Source organism: Manis pentadactyla, chromosome 9, assembly GCF_030020395.1.
Source record: "Manis pentadactyla isolate mManPen7 chromosome 9, mManPen7.hap1, whole genome shotgun sequence".
NCBI classification, from domain to species: Eukaryota; Metazoa; Chordata; class Mammalia; order Pholidota; family Manidae; genus Manis; species Manis pentadactyla.
Genome location: NC_080027.1, coordinates 108,033,375 through 108,055,688, shown reverse-complemented (window position 1 = coordinate 108,055,688; position 22,314 = coordinate 108,033,375). Strand labels below are relative to the sequence as shown.

At 37.8% G+C, this 22,314-nt stretch overlaps 1 protein-coding gene across 3 annotated transcripts in view; it reads right to left on the bottom strand.

The window, feature by feature from the left end:
- TDRD5 (tudor domain containing 5) overlaps nt 1-22,314 on the bottom strand; it is a 93,625-nt gene that overhangs the window by 38,220 nt on the left and 33,091 nt on the right. For all 3 annotated transcript variants that reach the window (XM_036905920.2, XM_036905921.2, XM_036905922.2), the window contains exons 7-9: nt 5,306-5,459; nt 3,178-3,386; nt 1,883-2,103 (exon numbers count right to left, since the gene is read on the bottom strand). In XM_036905920.2, coding sequence (XP_036761815.2) covers nt 1,883-2,103; nt 3,178-3,386; nt 5,306-5,459 — 584 coding nt within the window. The remainder of the gene's footprint in view (nt 1-1,882; nt 2,104-3,177; nt 3,387-5,305; nt 5,460-22,314) is intronic.

Here is a 22,314-nt window from a genome sequence, read left to right as displayed (position 1 = left end):
TACTAAGTGATTATTATGTGACTTATGTTATGCCAGGTGTTCTTGGGTGGGAGAAGAATATATGATGTGGTAAAATTAGAAAAAAAAATGGACTACTTTTGGAGAGATACAAAATAAATTATTCTTATATGTGACACCAATGTAAAAATCAGACGTTTTTCATGAATAAATCTGAAGTGACTGGAAATGTACATATTTTACATGGTGTTTACTAACAAAGGACAACATTTTTCAGTAGAGGAAAGATAATTTAGAGCTGTAGCTCTCCAAGTGTGTGGTTCACAAACCCTAGGGACACTTATATATTTTCAGAAAGTCCTTGAGATCAAAGCCATTTTAATACTGTAGTATTTTTATGAAAACAGTCATTTGCCTTTTCATTGGGTTAACATCCGCACTGATGTTGTAAAAGGAGGGCGCGTAAAACTCCAGGTGCATTAGCTAAACCAAGGCAGAGGCACCTAACTTTCTTTACTAGTGGTCATTTATTTGTCCCTGCCATATATTCATGTAAAGAAAGAAAGAAAAAAAGAGGTAAATTTCACGTAAGAATGTCCTTGATAAAGCAATAAAAAACTACTAAGTTTATTAAATCTCAACCAGTAAGTGACCACCTTTTCAATATTCTCTTCAACAAAAATGGAAGTACATGTCAAACACTTCCCAAGTTGTCTTAAGGAAAAGCACTTGTGCATTTAAGTTGTGAACTGAACTTGCTGTTTTGTTTTTGGTGGAACATTATTTTTACTTGAAAGATGAATTAGACACTGTTTTCATGGAATGCTATTTCTGCTCCAAAGCACCACTAACAAACTATGTTTATTCAGATTTGGGTATCTGACACACATTTTCTCTAAAATGAAGTGAGCCTATCACTTCAAGGAAAACCTTGACAGTATTTGCTGTCACGAATAAAATTCTTTAAGTTTCCAAGTGAAAATTAGGATTTTGAAATGTTGCATCTGACACCATGGGCCTCACAGCTTCCTAATACTTAATGTTTTTCTGATGAGATCAGTGGTAATGTTAATAAATGTGATTTTTAAAATATTGTATGATGAAATGTGTCACTATCTGGAAGGTCTACATAACTCAGTGAACCAGTATTTTCCCAAGGACCAAAGAATGATGTTTTAAAATCATAGATGGGGTTAAATGATTCATTCAGGGCCAGTTTCACTGAGTCCACACTAACAAGGGTCCTATTGTTGCTTAAATGCTCTGCTATTGCGCATCTTGAAATTCTTAGTAATTTCCAGACAAGGAGACTTGCATTTTAATTTTGCCTTGGAGGCTGCAATTGCACAGCTGGTCCTGGATCCATTCAAAGTACAAAGGCAGACCAATGGACCTGAACACAGTAGAGTATGAAAAGTTGAAATTCCACATTGCAACTAGTCTTTAAGAAACTACCACTTTTCACACTTTAGTATACTACCAAAGAATATTCACAGTTTTCTGAAAAGGGTATTAAAATACTCCTTTTCCCAACTATGTAGTTGTGTGAGGCCAGATATTTATCAAACACTTCAACCAAAAAGACATATCTCAAGAGATTAAAGAGAGAAGCAGATATTAAAATCCAACTACCTTCTTTTAAGACACATATTTTGAGGATATTTGCAAAAATGTAAGACAATGCCACTCTGATTTCCAGAAAATATTTTTCATAAGTATGTTATTTATACTAATACAAATGAATTAATCATTATTTTTAAACAAAAAATACTTGTAAATGTTAGTTTCAATTTTTAGATGATAAATTTAAACAAAAGCTCCTTTGGGTTCTTATTTTTTAAGAGCTCTGAGACCAAAATGTTTGAGAACTACTGGTTTAGGATGAGATACATGAAAAAATACATTGAAAACAACAGACTCCTACCGCATTTCAATCATCATATCTTCAAGTAACTCTGATGAATCCCTGCTATAGATGCGGATGTAGAATTGACTGGGAGAGATGATATACTCCACAAAGACCCCCACGAGGGTACTGGTATCTAATGGTGGCAGTCTAAATAATTTCTTGTCCCATACAGCATCTGGTGCGATATCATGATTTGCCATTGCCAGATTGAGCTGTGATTCGTTAATTTCTACTTGCTACAAGTTAAAAAAGAAATTAAAGAAACCACTATAAATCTTTGGGTGACATTTCAAACTCTATGACAACATTTCTCAAACTATATTTCATAAGTCACCTCTATCAGAATCAACTGACAAATTATAAAAATAAAAAATTTTAGGCTTTAGCCCAGACATTCAGAATATCTCTGTAAGAGGGGCCCACAATTAAAAAAATTTCCTAGGTGATCCTTACCTACATTCAATATGAAAGCTACTGCCTTATGAAATTAGACAAAGAGCTTTAAGTATGGTATATTATACAACTTCCTTATACAAAATTGAAAACATGGTACTTCAAATATTCAGGCTGAACTAAGATACTCATCCTACTCAACCCCATCATCAAAGGGAACTTTATGAAGATTGGATTAAATTTCAGACTAGTCTTCCAATCAAAACAGAATTTTTCAAACATCCTCATTTTAAAATATATTATTTTCCTTTAGTCTTTCCTAGTGTCCTCCATAAAATATAGCAGATTCTCCAAACATGTTTTCTTCCATGAAAGAACCACGTACAGAGAACAGAAGGGAAGAAGAGTAAGTGGTTAATTCTTTGACAACAACAAAATGACTAATAGGAGATGAAAACACAAAAACGGAGAATTGTGCATAGGGATGTGATGAAGGACAGAAAAAGCATCCTACAATTAAAGATTGGTGCAGGGGCAATTTGCAGCTGCTGCTGAGCACACAGCTGAAACAAAGCTCCTCAATGCTTCCCTCTAAAGCCCTCAAGAGTTTCAAGCCTACATTTTGAAAAACATGGGCAGACAATCAGCAATGTCATTTTGAGAGAAATGTCAAATCTTCAAAGCCATCTGAAACTTTAAAATCAGACTTAAGGGGAAACCTAGTTACATGAAAGATTGAAAACCAGAATAATTGATGCATAAGGTGACTTCAAAACAAACCTCTGGTCTCTTCCAGGAAATCATATATTTAGAAATAATGCTGTTCTAAAACAGAATTTTGGTTTAAAGAAACATTCATTCTGTTGCTTTCCATAATACTGAATCTCCAGTGCAAAAAGTCTTTAAATCTTACTCACCAACTGTAAAGGCTTTACCACCAAATTAGGCTTCTTGAAAATCTTCTGCTCTGGCTCTTTATGGTTTTTCAAAGGGCAATCCCATGTGGTCTCCTCTATGGCAGCTGCAGACAGTGAATTTCTAGGGGGACTGGAGACACAAGTTTTGTCTTCTATGTCTTTATCTGATTGAATTAAGCATGAATTTCTGACTGATGAAACAGCTCCATCTGAAATGACCAATAGAGTCATTGTACAGCTATAAAAATAATTTGTGTAATTGCTACTAAGCATATTCTATGTGCCAGTCACTAAGCAAATGATGATAAATGAGAGATATGAACCTGTCTTTGTAGACCTTTCAGTATGGAGAGATGTAAGGGAAGTTCTAGATGGGAACCAATCTTAAATTATTTATGTTGGCAGGAAGGATAAGTCTGGTACGGTTTCTTAAACTTTGGTCAAAGGTTTTTATTTTTCAACATCCTGATTTTAATTTATTTCTTGTTCAACTTTAGCAATGAACATTAATTGTTGCTTAATATATGTATATGATTACTTAACATTCCATAATACAATGCCTTAATTTTAGGGAATCTCCAAATGAATCACATATTTTATCCAAATTTACATGTTTATAAAGAGGCGAGCACATTGAAGCAGACCCCAGGTAGACATAAAACCACAGTGGCTCCTAAAGAAAAATAAGTGCACAAAGATGCAGATACAAGAGTATCACTATATTTTTTATAGTGATAAAAAAATGGATACACTCTACATGTCCATCAATAGCAGACTGGTTAAATTATAATATGCTCACATAAAACAATTACACATCGTTAAAAGGGATTAAATAAACTTTATATGCTGATACAGAAAAACATCCATAATATATGAAGTATAAAAAGCAAGGGCTTATGCTGTATTTACATACTACTATGTTGTGGAAGAAAATTATAAATATAATAAATAACCATATTATACAAAAGTCCAGAAAAAGACCCATTAAAACTATTATCACTAGTTACCACTTCTGCATTGTTGGAATTGTTTAGAAAGGCTAATACTGCTTTGATCATTTTTAAAAAATCTAGCTATGCTTACATATACATTGAAAAAAGTCTAGAAGGCTACATAAAAAATTCTAACAGCACTGTTTGGGGAGTAAAATGATGAGAAATGCTCACTTTCTACTCATCTGTGCTATGTGAATTTTTTAGAGTGAACATGAGTAATATTAATAATCAGAAAACCAACAAAGATGCATTACATTTTGGAAAAAAATAGGTGTCATAACCACTTGCAGATGCTTATAAAAATACAAGTACTATATTGTACTATATAGTGTGGTAAGGCATTATCATTGAGGGAACTGAGTAACGAGTACATGGGATCTCTCTCTATTAGTTCTTAATAATTGCATGAGAATCTACAATAATGTCAATAAAAATTACAAAAGAAAAAAAAAAGCCAAAAAGAAAACAAAAATGAAGTGCCCTGATTGCAATATGGTATCTTAGGAGTAGATTCAGAAACAGGAGAACAACAACTGTGGGAAAACTGATAAAATCAAAATAAAATCTGTAGTTAATAGTAATGTACCAATGTTAACTTCTTAGTTTTGATAAATGTATCATGGTAACATAAGATGCTAATATTAGGGGAAACTGAATGAAGGGCATATGGGGACTCTGTATTATCTTTGCAGCTTTTCAGTAAACCTAAATTATCCCTAAATAAAAAGTTTATTTAAGAAAAATACAAGTGCTTGATTCCAATGCATACCCATTCATTCCAAATCTCTGTGCATTTCTAAAAAGCTTTTGATGCACAACCAGAGTTAAGAACCACTGAACGATTTAGTATTTCCCCATCAGATCACCATTTCAGAAAACTGATTTCTTCAGAATCATCCAACACTCTGGACAATAAAGAAAATAAATACTAAAAATTCAGATAGTCTTTATTAATAATACAGGTTAGCCTTATTACAAGTATCACCAGAAAGAAAAACATTTTCAAAGCTGTGTGATCTGTTTGGTTGATGTGATCACAACAAAAGAAATTATATAATCAATCCTTTTTATCCCCCACTGTCCATACAGGACAATTACAAATCAGGTTTGCATGATATTGTGACTCAACCCACCGGAAGGTGTAGGCTTCATATCAACATCAAATACCAGTAAGTCCTGTTCTCCTTCCCTGATCTCAACATGGAGAATGTCACTAAGGGCGCCAACAAGTTCTGTCACATCTAAGAAGCCCAATTTTTTTGGTGAAAGTTGCTCTTTAAAAATAACCTGTCACACATACACACACAAAAACAGAGAGAACACGAAACCATGTTAGATAACAGGACTATAATGTAGATAGATGCCTTTGGATGGTGTTTTAATTTGGACTTAGCCAAACTTAATTTGTAATTGGGTCAAGAAACTCAGGTTATTATAATAAAGGCCTGCTTGCATACAATTATAATACAAACTAAGACACCTATAATCCCTCACCATAAAACTTCTAGGCCGACCTCAAGTTCCTTCTAGAGGACATGGTAAATTGAGTGACAATTAAGGAACATTTTACCTCTCATTTTTAACAATGACTGATTATAAAGCAAAAGTCATAAAAAGAAAAAAAGGGAATGCACAAAATATAGAAATCATGATAAAACTGCTGATACCTCTGAGTTTTCAGAGAAAGACAGTATTCACCACTTTCAACATGCAATAAAGTAACACTAATGTATTTCTTTAACTATTATTTCACACTACAATGGGATAAATAAGCAGATGTCAGTGTATTTCCTACAGCATATTATTTGATTTTCTTGCCTTGGAAAAGAAGAAAAATTACACCAAATATAAGTAGCAGAGTATATAGAATAGATACTAAAACATGTTTGCTTTAAACTGCACAGTGAATTGGTAAGTTTGCCCTTGTTCATAAGACCTCCCATTAACATGTTCAAATTCTTAAACTTTTGTCTCCCTAACCAATGGACAGTAGTTGAGGTAGTAATTCTTCCTCTTTCTCTGACTAGGTATTAGTAAATAAATCCTTGCTCTGACTTAATCACCCTGGAAGAGAAGCACAGGAGCACAGAAGGCAGATACTCAAAAAGGACTGATAACTGAGAGAGGGTGGGACCCCTGCAGTGCACACCGTTTTGTTGGTATGATGCTCTGAGGCCCAACCCAATTCTTATGACTTCTCCCAGGACACCTGAAAAATGGCAGCCTGGCACCAGTCAAGTCATGGTTTTAAAGGATCATTAGTATCACATCTATAGCTGATCAGAATATCCCAAGAGAGAAAGATTGGTAGAGGACAGGGGAAGGGTGGTACTGAATCAGAATTGGTAGCTCTACTTATTTCTTTATACATTATTTATTATGGCTTCTTTTCCTTTTATGTCCATTAGTCTCTTTAAAGGTTTCTTCACCGTCTCTGTAAGTGCCTAGTACTATGAATTTGCAATTCAGTTGAACACAGACTAGGTCAGGAAGGATCTTGTTAAAATGTAAGTTGTTAATTTTTTGAGTAAGTAAGTGATTTTCAGAGGTTTCAAAAAAGTATACAGCAAAAACTAAGTCTCTACCCACTCTGATCCCTCAGTCGCTCAGATCACCTCCCTGGAGGTAACCATTATTACCAGTTTCTTGTGCAACTTTACAGAAATTGTCAGAACTTGGATGTGCATCATTCTTCAACATAATAGATTACATCCACTGTATACATTTTGCTTTTAGTTAATATAGAGATAATTCTGTACCAGCACACAAAATAAGAGTTTTGCTTTGTGATCCTACATGAGAATCAGCTTCTTGTAGTAAGTTTCTTTAGTCCACTGATAGATCTGTCAGATACATTTTCTTATGCTTTGTGCTTTACAAACTCCCAACCATAAGCAAGGAAAGTAATTGTGTATCTCTACTTCCACTCTCCTTACCTCTCTTCCATCTCCAACCCAATTACAGTTATATTATCTTTTCCTTAGAGTTTATATTTATGCCATCAAATAAATGTACACATCCTATTACATGACTTCATTTGCTCACCGAGTGGATTTTACAGAAGACATACTCACAGTGCAAGCACTTTACGTCCTGCAAATTAGTAGCTGGATCCAGAGACTTGATCAGACTCATGCTCTATCCCTTTGACAAGACTGTAAGTGATGCTGTGTTCTAAAAGTGTCATTAATATCTGGTTGTCTCTTTTTTGGTATTATTAGGAGTTATTTTAGGTCAATACCTTAGATCAACTATTTTATTAAGGGTTTTAACGTAGTGACAAACTACTTTCAACAATTCTTTGTTGTTGTTTAGTTGGAACATTTTATAGAGACATGTTCCCCTTAATCTGCTATTCGATTACCCAGTCCTTCTGGTTCATTTAGGAAAGCCAGGGTAAGTGACTGGCTTTCTATTTACCATTTTTTAAGAAAATGAATTGGTTCTCTATCATCCTCCATAATGACCAATTCGTTTTTAAGGTGTTATGAGCTCACACAATTAAACATATATGGTGAGCTTCAAACCACAGCAGTTACTATTTTTACTGAAACCTGAAAAACTCTGCAAGTGGACTGCTGAGCCCTCCTGAGGTGAACCTAGTCTGTAATAGCTTCTTTGATAGTCTGAAGAGAAGTTCCAGGCTCAGTTTACACAAGTAGAATATCCTTGTGCACACAATTAAAATTATGCCATGATTACTCCCAGGTATCCAATAATTATTAATATGCTCTATACCACATATGCAACAGTCTCAGAATGATAACACTAATATTACCATTTACTAATATTAACTAATAAAAGCCACTAAAAGTATTTGCCTATATTCACCTTCTCTTCCATTTTGTGTAATTGTCCTTTATATATGTTGTCAGAGTAGACAGCCATTATATGCTATATTCTAGCCCTCATTTGGTCTTAGTTTTATAAGAGGTGCTCACTGTGAGTTCTTTTGTACACATTGCTCTTGTGATTTTGGTTATCTGAAGTTCATTCTCAAATAGACTCCCTGAGAAGGGCTCATGGGAACAATAGTTCTTAAATCCTTGCATGGTAATAATAGCTTCTCTGGTCTAAAGTCAATTTTGCTGGCTATAAAATCCTTTGCTCACATTTCCTCTTCCTGAGTATATATGAAATATATTACTTCCTTTTCTTCCAGCATAAAACATCGCTGTGAAAACGTCTATAACCTAATTTGTCTCACTTATGAGTCATTTGCTCTTTTTGCTTTGGAAGCCCAATGGATTGTTTTTTTTTAAGTCCAATAATTTGGTGGTGTTGGTCACTCTCCACTGATATTCTCAGGTATGCAGTGTTCTTTCAATATACAGTTTCAAGTCCTCCATTTCATTTACCTGAATTGTAGTTTTCCGTATGTGTTCTGTTTGATTTTATTATTCATATGATGGCTCTTCTTTGCCTATTTTCAAGATACATTACTTTCTCTTGAATCTTTATCTTACCTTGTTCATTTTTTTCTAGTATTTTCTTATGAAACATTTCAAATACAGAAAATGGTGAAAGACTTGGACAGTAAACATCCACCACCTAGATTATATAATTATTAGTATTCTGCTATATTTGCTTTATTGTCTGTCCATCCACCAATCCATATTATCTTTGTTATGCATTTCAAAGTGACCTGCAGATATCAGTACCCTTCATCCCAAAATACATAAGCATGCACATAACTGAGTTCAATATCTGTTCCTTCTTTTAAAGTTAAATTTACACAGAGTGAGAGGAGGAAAAGATGGCAGTGTGAGTGGTGTACTGGAAATCTCCCAAAACCACATATATTTTGAAAATACAGCAAATACAACTATTCCTAAAAGAGTGACCAGAAGTAAGAGTACACCAGCCAGTCTACATCTGGGAGAAGTCAACATTTCACAGAAAAGGGTAAAGTATAAAGCCACGACCTGGTGGGAACCAAGCACTCCCCCGACCCCAGCTCACTGGCAGGAGGAAAAGAATCAGAGCAGAGAGGGAGTGGAAGCACAGGACTGCCAAGTAACCAGTCCTAGATATCTGCGCCGAGAGCACAGACTCACATTGCATGGTGCTCTGGATATTAGAGGAGCTGAAAGCAAAGTCTGAGACTAAGACTGTGAAAAGGGTCCCACAACCAGCTGCCCTGGTACAAAAGAAAAGCAGGCGCTTTAAAAGTCTTAAAGAGTCAAGAGTTTAACAGGTGGACAAAACCGTCCTGGCACACTCAGCCCAGCAGGCTGGGAACTTTTAAGGAACTTCAGGCACCCTATCCCCCTGGTTGGCAATGCAGTCCTGAGGACCCTCACCACGATGAGCAGCCTGCCGTTCCTTCCTCCGTGCTGGCACATGTACGCAAACCAGCTGTCTGCGCCATTGCTGCACACCAGCTGGAGGGAACCCCGCCTAACGCAACTACATAGCTTAACCCAGGGGCTGCTCCCTAGGCGTGGTTGACTGGCACAGACAGCGGAGATGGGCGCAGAGACCGGGAAGCACAAAAGGGCTTTTTTTTTCTCACAGCAGAACACATGCCACTCTCCTGCAACCCCTGCCAATGCCCTAGGCCATCCCAAGGGCTCACCCGTGCATGGCAGTATAGGGGATTGACCCAGAGGCCGCTCCCTGTGTGTGGTTAACTGGCACAGACAGCAGAGAGAGAGACACAGTGACCAGCAAGCAGGAAGGGCCTCTGTCCTCCCAGCTGATACACGTGCCGCCGGCAACCCCTCTCATTGCTCCAGGATAATGAAAAGGCAGAGGAACCATGGTCAATCCAAAATCCCTCAAACACCAGAAAGAGGGCTCAGTGAGACTGAAATCATCAATCTTCCTGAAAAAGAATTCAAAATAAAAGTCATAAGCATGCTGATGGAGCTAAAGAAAAATATTCAAGAGCTAAGGGACGAATTCAGGAGGGAGATAAAAGAAATAAAACAAACAATGGAGGGATTTAAAAGCAGATTAGATGAGGTGGGCAAGACTCTTAATGGAATAGAAATCAGAGAACAGGAATACAGAGAAGCTGAGACACAGAGAGAAAAAAGGATCTCTAGGAATGAAAGAATATTAAGAGAACTGTGTGACCAATCCAAATGGAGCAATATTCACATTATAGGAGTACAAGAAGAAGAAGAAGAGAGAAAAAGGGATAGAAACTGTCTTTGAAGAAATAATTGCTAAAAACTTCCCCAATCTGGGGAAGGAAATAGTCTCTCAGGCCATGGAAGTCCACAGATCTCTGAACACAAGGGACCCAAAGAAACAACACCTACACATAATAATTAAAATGGCAAAGATCAAAGACAAGGAAAGAGTATGAAAAGCAGCCAGAGAGAGAAAAAAGATCACCTGAAAAGGAAAACTCATCAGGCTATCATCAGACTTCTCAGCAGAAACCTTACAGGCCAGAAGGGAGTGGCATGATATATTCAATGCAATGAAACAGAAGTGCCTCAAACCAAGAATACTCTATCTAGCAAGATTATCATTTAAATTTGAAGGAGGGATTAAACAATTCCCAGATAAGCAAAAGTTGAGGGCATTTACCTCCTACAAACCATCTCTACAGTGTATTTTAAAGGGACTGCTCTAGTTGAAGTATGCCTAAGGCTAAATAGCTTTCACCAGAGAAAATAAAACCACAGCAAAGGAAGTAGAACAACTAAATACTAACCAAAAGCAAAATTAAGTCAGCTACCCACAAAGTCAGTCAAGGGATACACAAAGAGTACAGACTAAAACACCTAACATATAAAGAGAGGAGGAGGAAGAAAAAGATGGAAGAGAAAAAAGAATCATCATACTGTGTTTATAACAGCATAATAAGTGAGTTAAGGTAGACGGTTAGATAGTAAAGAAGCTGCCCTTGAACCATTGGTAACCGCCGATCCTAAGCCTGCAACATCAATAAGTACATATCTATTGATAATTACCCTAAGTGTAAATGGACTGAATGCACCAATCAAAGAACACAGAGTTCCAGAATGGATAAAAAAGCAAGACCCATATATATGCTGCCTACAAGAGACTCACTTCAAATCTAGTCATACACACACTGAAAGTAAAGGAATGGGAAAAGATATTTCATACAAACAATAGGGAGAAAAAGGCAGGTGTTACAGTACTTGTATCGGACAAAATAGACTTCAAAACAAAGAAATCAACAAGAGACAAACACAGACATTACATAATGATGAAGGGGTCAATCCAACAAGAAGATACAACCATTATAAATATCTATGCACCCAACACAGAAGCACCTACATATGTGAAACAAATATTAACAGAACTAAAAGGGGAAACAGAATGCAATGCATTCATTCTAGGAGACTTTAACACTTCACGCACTCAAAGGACAGATCAACCAGACAGAAAATAAGTAATGAGACAGAGGCACTGAACAACACATTAGAACAGATGGACCTAACAGACATCTACAGAACTCTACACCTAAAAGCAGAAGAATACACATTGTTCTCAAGTGCACATGGACCACTTTCAAGAATAGATAGATCATATACTAGGCCACAAAAAGAGCCTTGGTAAATTCAAAAATATTGAAATTGTACCAACCAGCTTCTCAGACCAAAAAGGTATGAAACTAGAAACAAATTATGCAAAGAAAATGAAGAATACCACAAACAACATGCTCCTAAATAACCAATGGATCAATAACTAAATAAAAACAGAGATCAAGCAATATATGGAGACAAATGACAACAATAATTCAACACTGCAAAATCTGTGGGACACAGCCAAGGCCGTGTTAAGAGGCAAGTATATTGCAATATAGGCCTACTTTAGGAAAGAAGAGCAATCCCATATGAACAGTCTAAACTCACAATTAACCAAACTTGGAAAAAAAAAAAACAAATGAGGCCCAAAGTCAGTAGGAGGAGGGACATAATAAAGATTAGAGCAGAAATAAAAAAAAATCGAGAAGAATAAAACAATAGAATCAATGAAAGCAAGAGCTGGTTCTTTGAGAAAATAAACAAAATAGATAAACCCCTAGCCAGAATTATCAAGACAAAAGAGAGTCTACACACATAAACACAAATAGAAATGAGAAAGGAAAAATCACTATGGACAACACAGAAATACAAAGAATTACTAGAAAATACTATGAAAAATTATATGCTAACATACTGGATAACCTAGAAGAAATGGAAAACTTTCTAAAAAAATACAACCTTCCAGGACTGACCCAGAAACAGAAAATCTGAACAGACCAATTACCAGCAATGAAACTGAACTGTAATAAAAAAAACTATGTAAGAACAAAACACCTGAACCAGATAGCTTCACCACTGAGTTTAATCAAACATTTAGTGAAGACCTAATTCCCATCCCTCCTTAAAGCTTTCCAAAAAGTAGAAGAGGAGGGAATACTTCGAAACTCATTCTATAAAGCCAGCATCGCTCTAATATGAAAACCAGGCAAACACACCATGAAAAAAAAGAATATTACAGACCAATATCCCTGATGAACATAGATGCAAAAATATTTAACAAAATATTAGGAAACCCAATTCAAAAATACACCAAAAAGATCAAAGATCATCCACCATGATCAAGTAGGATTTATTCCAGGGATGCAAGGATGGTACAATATTTAAAAATCTGAAAAATCTGATTGGATTAAAGATGGTGGCATGAGATGAGAGACAGAGGCTTCCTCCTAAAACTGAATACAAATAGAAAATTTAATTGGCGCAACTAATCCTGAGAGAGCAACAGGAAAGAGGACAGCGTCAGACTGCACACACCTGGAGGAAAGAGCAGACCTCAGCGAAAGGGGTAACGTACCGGAGCTGTGGCTCCGAGGGACCCAAGCTCCTCCCCCAACCCAGCTCACTGGCGGGAGGAAGAGAAACGGAGCAGGGAGGGAGTGGAAGGCTTGGGGCTGCTGAATACCTAGCTCTGGAGATCTGCGCTGGGAGCACAAACCTACATTTCATGGTGCTTTCATGAGACTCGCATGACTACCGGGTTGGAAAGTTAATATAGGCAGAGTTCCTGGGGAGACTGAGACTCCGGCCGCTTGTGGAAAGCAGGGATCATATCCGGCTGCTCTGGGACAAAAACTTATACCTGAGTGCCCAGCCCACTGGCTCAGGCAGTGGAGACAGGCACAGCAGCCGGGAGGTGGGGAACAGCTCTTTCCTCCCCCCAGGTACCAGTACCGCTCCCCTGCGATCCCCGACATTGCTTCAGGGGCTGAGCAGCTCCAGAATAGAGCTTCTGGACACTAGAGGGCGCCATATACAAACATGAAACGCCAACGGAACCTTGTCCTGAGTAAAATTGTTAATACAACTCCCGAGAAAGATTTAAATGATATGGACCTCGTGACTCTTCCTGAAAGGGAGTTCAAAATAAAAATAATCAACATTCTAATGCAGGTATGGAAAGACATCCAAGAACTCAGGAATGAATTCAGGTCAGAGATCCAATCATTAAAGAACACAATGGAGGGTATTAAAGGCAGGTTGGATATGGTGGAGGAGACAATAAACAAAATAGAAACTAGAGAAGAGGAATACAAAGAAGCTGAGGCCTGGAGAGAAAAAAGGATCTCTAAAAATGAAAGAATATTGAGAGAACTGTGTGACCAATCCAAGTGGAACAATATTTGCATTATAGGGATAACAGAAGAAGAAGAGAGAGAGAAAGGGATAGAAAGTGTCTTTGAGGAGGTAGTTGCTGAAAACTTCCACAATCTGGGGAAGGAGAGCATCTCTCAGGCCATGGAGATCCACAGATCTCCCAACACAAGGGACCCAAGGAAAACAACACCAAGACACATAGTAATTAAAATGGGAAAGATCAAGGATAAGGACAGATTGTTAAAAGCAGCCAGAGGCAGAAATAAGATCACATACAAAGGAAAGGCCATCAGGCTAACATCAGACTTCTCAGCAGAAACCTTACAGGCCAGAAGGGAGTGACATGATGTATTTAATGCCATGAAGCAGAAGGGCCTGGAACCATGATTACTTTATCCGGCAAGATTATCATTTAAATTTGAAGGAGGGATTAAACAATTTCCAGTAAAGCAAAATCTGAGAGAGTTTAACTCCCACAAACCATCTCTGCAGTCTATTTTGGAGGGACTGCTATAGATGGCAGTGTTCCTAGGGTTGGATAGCTGTCACCAGACCTAGTAAAACCACAGTAGGGAGGATGGAGCAGCTGATTGTGAGGCAAATACAAAATTAAATTGACTATCCCCAAAGTCAATCGAGGTATAGATAAAAAAGTACAGAATTTGATACCTAATATAAAAAGAATGAAGGAGGAAGAAAAAGGAGGAGAAATAGAAAAGAACCTTGTGTTTGTAACAGCATACTAAGCGAGTTAAGTTAGACTCTTAGATAGTAAGGAAAGTAACCTGGAACCTTTGGTAACCACTAATCTAAAGCCTGAAATGGCAATAAGTACATACCTATCGATAATCACCCTAAATGTAAATGGACTGAATGCACCAATCAAAAGAAATAGAGTCACTGAATGGATAAAAAAACAAGACCCATCTATATGCTGCTTACAAGAGACTCACCTCAAACCCAAAGACATGCACAGACTAAAAGTCAAGGGATGGAGAAAGATATTTCATGCAAACAATAGGGAGAAAAAAGCAGGTGTTGCAGTACTAATATCAGGCAAAATAGACTTCAAAACAAAGAAAGTAACAAGAGATAAAGAAGGACATTACATAAACATAAAGGGCTCAGTCCAACAAGAGGATATAACCATTATAAATATATATGCACCCAACACAGGAGCACCAGCATATGTGAAACAAATACTAACAGAACTAAAGGAGGAAATAGAATGCAATGCATTCATTTTAGGAGACTTCAACACACCATTCACTCCAAAGGACAGATCCACCAGACAGAAAATAAGTAAGGACAGAAGGGCACTGAACAACACACTAGAACAGATGGTCCTAATAGACATCTATAGAACTCTACACCCAAAAGCAACAGGATACACATTCTTCTCAAGTGTACATGGAACATTCTCCAGAACAGACCACATACTAGGCCACAAAAAGAGCCTCAGTAAATTAAAAAAGACTGAAATTCTACCAACCAACTTTCCAGACCACAAAGGTATAAACCTAGAAATAAATTGTACAAAGAAAGCAAAAAGGCTCACAAACACATGGAGGCTTAACAACATGCTTCTAAATGCTCAGTGGATCAACGACCAAATTGAAATGGAGATCCAGCAATATATGGAAATAAATGACAACAACAACACAAAGCCCCAACTTCTGTGGGATGCAGCGAAAGCAGTCTTAAGAGGAAAGTATATAGCAATTGAGGCTTATTTAAAGAAGGAAGAACAAACCCAAATGAATAGTCTAACGTAACAATTATCAAAATTGGAAAAAGAAGAACAAATGAGGCCTAAAGTCAGCAGAAGGAGGGACATAATAAAGATGAGAGAAGAAATAAATAAAATTGAGAAGAATAAAACAATAGAAAAAAATCAGTGAAACCAAGAGCTGGTTCTTTAAGAAAATAAACAAAATAAATAAACCTCTAGTCAGACTTATTAAGAGAAAAAGAGAATCAACACACATCAACAGAATCAGAAACAAGAAAGGAAACATCATGACAGACCCAAAAGAAATACAATGAATTATTAGAGACTACTATGAAAACCTATATACTAAGAAGCTGGAAAACCTATAAGAAATGGACAACTTCCTATAAAAATACAACCTTCCAAGACTGTCCAAGGAAGAAACACAAAAGATAAATAAACCAATTACCAGCAAAGAAACTGAAGCGGTAATCAAAAAACTACCCAAGAAAAAAACCCCGGGCCAGATGGGTTTACCTCAGAATTTTATCAGACATAAAGAGAAGACATAATACCCATTCTCCTTAAAGTTTTCCAAAAAATAGAGGAGGAGGGGACACTCCCAAACTCATTCTATGAAGCTAACATCACCCTAATACCAAAACCAGGCAAAGACCCCACCAAAAAAGAAAACTACAGACCAATATCCCTGATGAACGTAGATGCAAAAATACTCAACAAAATATTAGCAAACAGAATTCAAAAATATATCAAAAGGATCATACACCACGACCAAGTGGGATTCATCCCAGGGATGCAAGGATGGTACAACATTCGAAAATCCATCAACATCATCCACCACATCAACAAAAAGAAAGACAAAAACCACATGATCATCTCCATAGATGCTGAAAAAGCATTTGACAAAATTCAACATCCATTCATGATAATAACTCTCAGCAAAATGGGAATAGAGGGCAAGTACCTCAACATAATAAAGGCCATATACGATAAACCCACAGCCAACATCATACTGAACAGCGAGAAGCTGAAAGCTTTTTCTCTGAGATCGGGAAAAAGACAGGGATGCCCACTCTTCCCACTGTTATTTAACATAATACTGGAGGTCCTAGCCACAGCAATTAGACAAAACAAAGAAATACAAGGAATCCAGATTGGTAAAGAAGAAGTTAAACTGTCACTATTTGCAGATGACATGATATTGTACATAAAAAACCCTAAAGACTCCACTCCAAAACAACTAGAACTGATATCGGAATTCAGCAAAGTTGCAGGATACAAAATTAACACAGAGAAATCTGTGACTTTCCTATACACTAACAATGAACCAATAGAAAGAGAAATCAGGAAAACAATTCCATTCACAATTACATCAAAAAGAATAAAATAACTAGGAATAAACCTAACCAAAGAAGTGAAAGACCTATACCCTGAAAACTACAAGACACTCTTAAGAGAAATTAAAGAGGACACTAACAAATGGAAACTCATCCCATGCTCTTGGCTAGGAAGAATTAATATCGTCAAAATGGCCATCCTGCCCAAAGCAATATACAGATTTGATGCAATCCCTATCAAATTACCAACAACGTAATTCAACGAACTGGAACAAATAGTTCAAAAATTCATATGGAAACAACAAAGACCCCGAATAACCAAAGCAATCCTGAGAAGGAAGAATAAAGTGGGGGGAATCTCACTCCCCAACTTCAAGCTTTACTACAAAGCCATAGTAATCAAGACAATTTGGTACTGGCACAAGAACAGAGCCACAGACCAATGGAACAGAATAGAGACTCCAGACATTAACCCAAACATATATGGTCAATTAATATTCGATAAAGGAGCCATGGACATACAGTGGGGAAATGACAGTCTCTTCAACAGATGGTGCTGGTAAAACTGGACAGCTACATGTAAGAGAATGAAACTGGATCACTGTCTAACCCCATACACAAAAGTAAATTCGAAATGGATCAAAGACCTGAATGTAAGTCATGAAACCATAAAACTCTTAGAAAAAAACGTAGGCAAAAATCTCTTGGACATAAACATTAGCGCTTTGTTCATGAACATATCTCCCCGGGCAAGGAAAACAAAGCAAAAATGAACCAGTGGGACTATATCAAGCTGAAAAGCTTCTGTACAGCAAAGGACACCATCAATAGAACAAAAAGGTACCCTACGGTATGGGAGAATATATTCGTAAATGAAAGATCTGATAAAGGCTTGACATCCAAAATACATAAAGGGCTCACGCACCTCAACAAACAAAAAGCAAATAATCCAATTAAAAAATGGGCAGAGGAGCTGAACAGACAGTTCTCCAAAGAAGAAATTCAGATGGCCAACAGACACATGAAAAGATGCTCCACATCGCTAGTTATCAGAGAAATGCAAATTAAAACTACAATGAGATATCACCTCACACCAGTAAGGATCGCCACCATCCAAAAGACAAACAACAACAAATGTTGGTGAGGTTGTGGAGAAAGGGGAACCCTCCTACACTGCTGGTGGGAATGTAAATTAGTCCAACCATTGTGGAAAGCAATATGGAGGTTCCTCAAAATGATCAAAATAGACTTACCATTTGACCCAGGAATTCCAATTCTAGGAATTTACCCTAAGGATGCAGCACTCCAGTTTGAAAAAGACTGATGCGCCCCTATGTTTATTGCAGCACTATTTACAATAGCCAAGAAATGGAAGCAACCTAAGTGTCCAACAGTAGATCAATGGATAAAGAAGATGTGGTACATATACACAATGGAATACTATTCAGCCATAAGAAGAAAACAAATCCTACAATTTGCAATAACATGGATGGAGCTAGAGGTTATTATGCTCAGTGAAATAAGCCAAGCAGAGAAAGACAAATACCAAATGATTTCACTCATCTGTGGAGTGTAAGAAAAGAAAAACTGAAGGAACAAAACAGCAGCAGAATCACAGAACCCAAGAATGGACTAACAGTTACCAAAGGGAAAGGGACTGGGGAGAATGGGAGGGTAGAGAGGAATAAGGGCGGGGAAGAAGAAAGGGGGTATTATGATTAGCATGTATAATGTGGGGGGTGGGGTAAAGAGGAGGGATGGGCAACACAGAGAAGACAAGTAGTGATTCTACAACATCTTACTATGCTGATGGACAGTGACTGTAATGGGGTTTGTGGGGGGAACCTGGGGTAGGGGAAAGCCTAGTAAACATAATGTTCTTCATATAATTGTAGATTAATGATAACAAAATAAAATATATATATATATTCGTTTATCAAAAAAATAAAAAATAAAAAATCTATCAATATCATCCACTACATCAACAAAAAAGGACCAAAACCACATGATCATCTCCATAGATGCCAAAAAAGCATTTTACAAAATTCAACATCCATTTATGGTAAAAACTCTCAGCAAAATGGGTATAGAGAGCAAATACCTCAAAATAATAAAGGCCATGTATGACAAACCACAGCCAACATCATACTGAACAGCGAGAAGCTGAAAGCTTTTCCTCTGAGATCGGGAACAAGACAAGGATGCCCAGTCTCTCCACTTTTATTCAACATAGTTCTGGAGGTCCTTGCCATAGCAATTAGACAACACAAGGAAATTAAGTGTGTCCAGATTGGTAAGGAAGAAGTTAAACTGTCACTGTTTGCAGATAACATGATATTGTACATAAAAAACCCTAAAGAATCCACTCCAAAACTACTTGATCTAATATCTGAATTCAGCAAAGTTACAGGATACAAAACTAATACACAGATATCTGTAGCATTCCTATACACTAACGATGAAGTAACAGAAAGAGAAATCAGACAAACAATTCCATTCACAATTGCACCAAAAAGAATAAAATACCAAGGAATAAACCTAACCAAGGAAGTGAAAAGACCTATACTTCAAAAACAACAAGACACTAATGAGAAAAATTAAAGAAGATACCAATAAATGGAAACACATCCCGTGCTCATGGATAGGAGTAATATTGTTAAAATGGCCATTCTGCCTAAAGCAATCTACAGATTCAATATAGTCCCTATCAAAATACCAACAGCATTCTTCAATGAACTAGAGCAAATCGTTCTAAAATTTATATGGAACCACAAAAGACCCCGAATAGCCAAAGAAATCCTGAGAAGGAAAAATAAAGCAGGGGGGATTATGCTCCCCAACTTCAAGCTTTACTACAAAGCCACAGTAATCAAGACAATTTGGTACTGGCACAAGAACAGACCCACAGACCAGTGGAATAGACAAGAGAGCCCAGATATAAACCCAAGCATATATGGTCAATTAATAAATGATAAAGGAGCTATGGACATACAATGGGGAAATGACAGCTTCTTTAACAGCTGATGTGGGGAAAATTGGACAGCTACATGCAAGAGAATGAAACTGGATTATTGTTTAACCCCATATACAAAAGCAAACTCGAAATAGATCAAAGACCTGAATGTATGTCATGAAACCATAAAACTCTTAGAAGACAACATAGGTAAAAGTCTCCTGAATATAAGCATGAACAACTTCTTCCTGAACACATATCCTCGAGCAAGGGAAACAAAAGCAAAAATGAACTCATGGGACAACATCAAACTAAAAAGTTTCTGTACGGCAAAAGACACCATCAACAGAACAAAAAGGCATCATTCAGTATGGGAGAATATATTTGTAAGCAACATATCCAACAAGGGGTTAACATCCAAAATATATAAAGAACTCACACACCTCCACACCCAAAAAGCAAATAACCTGATTAAAAAATGGGCAGAGGATATAAAGAGACAATTCTCCAAAGAAGAAATTCAGGTGGCCAACAGAAACATGAAAAGATGCTCCACATCACTAATCATCATGGAAATGCAAATTAAAACCACAATGAGATATCACCTCACACCAGTAAGGATGGCCAGCAATGAAAAGACTGAGAACAACAAGTGCTGGCGAGGATACAAGAGAAAGGGGAACCCTCCTACACTGCTGGTGGGAATGTAAGCTCGTTCAACCATTGTGGAAAGCAATATGGAGGTTCCTCAAAAAACTAAAAATAGAAATACCATTATTTTTTAGATAATTATTTTTTATTGAAGGGTAGTTGACACACAGTATTACATTAGTTTCAGGTGTACAACACAGTGATTCAACATAGAAATACCATTTGACCCGGAAATCCCACTCCTTGGAATTTACTCAAAGAATACAAGTTCTCAGATTCAAACAGACATATGCATCCCTATGTTTATTGCAGCACTATTTACAATAGCCAAGGTATGGAAGCAACCTAAGTGTCCATCAGTAGATGAGTGGATAAACAAGAAGTGGTACATATACACAATGGAATACTATTCAGCAATAAGAAATAAACAAATTCTACCATTTGCAATAACATGGACAGAGCTGCGGGACTTTATGCTCAGTGAAAAAAGCCAGGCAGAGAAAGACAAGTGCCAAATGACTTCCCTCATTTGTGGAGTATAACAACAAAGCAAAACTGAAGAAACAAAACAGCAGCAGACTCACAGACTCCAAGATGGGATTTGTGGTTACCAAAGGGGAGGGTGTGAGAGGGCAGGTTGGGGGGGTGGTGAAGAGAAGGGGATTGAGGGGTATTGAGGGGTATTGTGTTTAGTACACGTGGTGTGAGGGGTCACAGGGAAGACAGTGTAGCACAGAGAAGGCAAATAGTGAATCTGTGCATCTTACTACACTGATGGACAGTGACTGCAATGGGGTATTGGTGGGGACTTGATAATATGGGTAAATGTAGTAACTACATTGTTTTTTCATGTGAAACCTTCGTTGAGTGTATATCAATATACCTTAAAGAAAAGACATCAGGAAAACAATTCCATTCAGAATTGCATTAAAAAAATAAAATATCGGAGGAGGGGCGGAAGATGGCGGCGTGAGTAGAGCAGCGGAAATCTCCTCCCAAAACAACATTTATCTATGAAAATATAACAAAGACAACCCTTCCTAGAATAAAGACCAGAGGACACAGGACAATATCCAGACCACATCCGCACCTGAGAGAACCCAGCGCCTCGCGAAGGGGGTAAGATACAAGCCCCGGCCCGGCGGGAGCCGAGCGCCCCTCCCCCCAGCTCCCAGCGGGAGGAGAGCAGGCAGAGTGGGAGGGAGACGGAGCCCAGGACTGCCGAACATCCAGCCCCCGCCATCCGGGCCAGAGTGCAGGGCGCTCGATACTAGGAAAACAGGGCAGCAAGAACAGTGAGCAGGCACTGGAGGCTGGGCGACAGAGGACATAAGAAAAGCGCGCGACCATTTTTTTTTGCTTTTTTGCTGTTTTGTTTTGGCGAGCGCTTTTTGGAAGTCTTAAAGGGATAGGGACCCCAATACTAGGGAAACAGGGCAGAAAGACCGGTGAGCAGAGGCCTGAGGCTGGCACCGGAGAATAAAGAAAAATGAACGACCACCTTTTTTTTTTTTTTTAATTAAAAACTTTTTTTTTTTTTTAATTAAAAAATTTTTTTTTTCTTTTTTTTTTGGTGGGCGTTGTTTTGTTTTGGCAGGTGCTTTTTGGAAGTCTTAAAGGGGCAGGGCGGGTCACTTAATCCAGAGGTAGGGAATCCGGGATCTCTGGGCACCCTAACCCCTGGGCTGCAGGGAGCAGGGAGGCCCCTTACGGAGATAAATAGCCTCCCAGCAGCTCCTGCTCCAACGCGACTCCACCATTTTGGAGTACCTGCCCGAGCCAGGCCACGCCCACAGCAACAGCGGAGATTAACTCCATAGCAGCCGGGCAGGAAGCAGAAACCCTGTCTGCGCGCAGCTGCGCA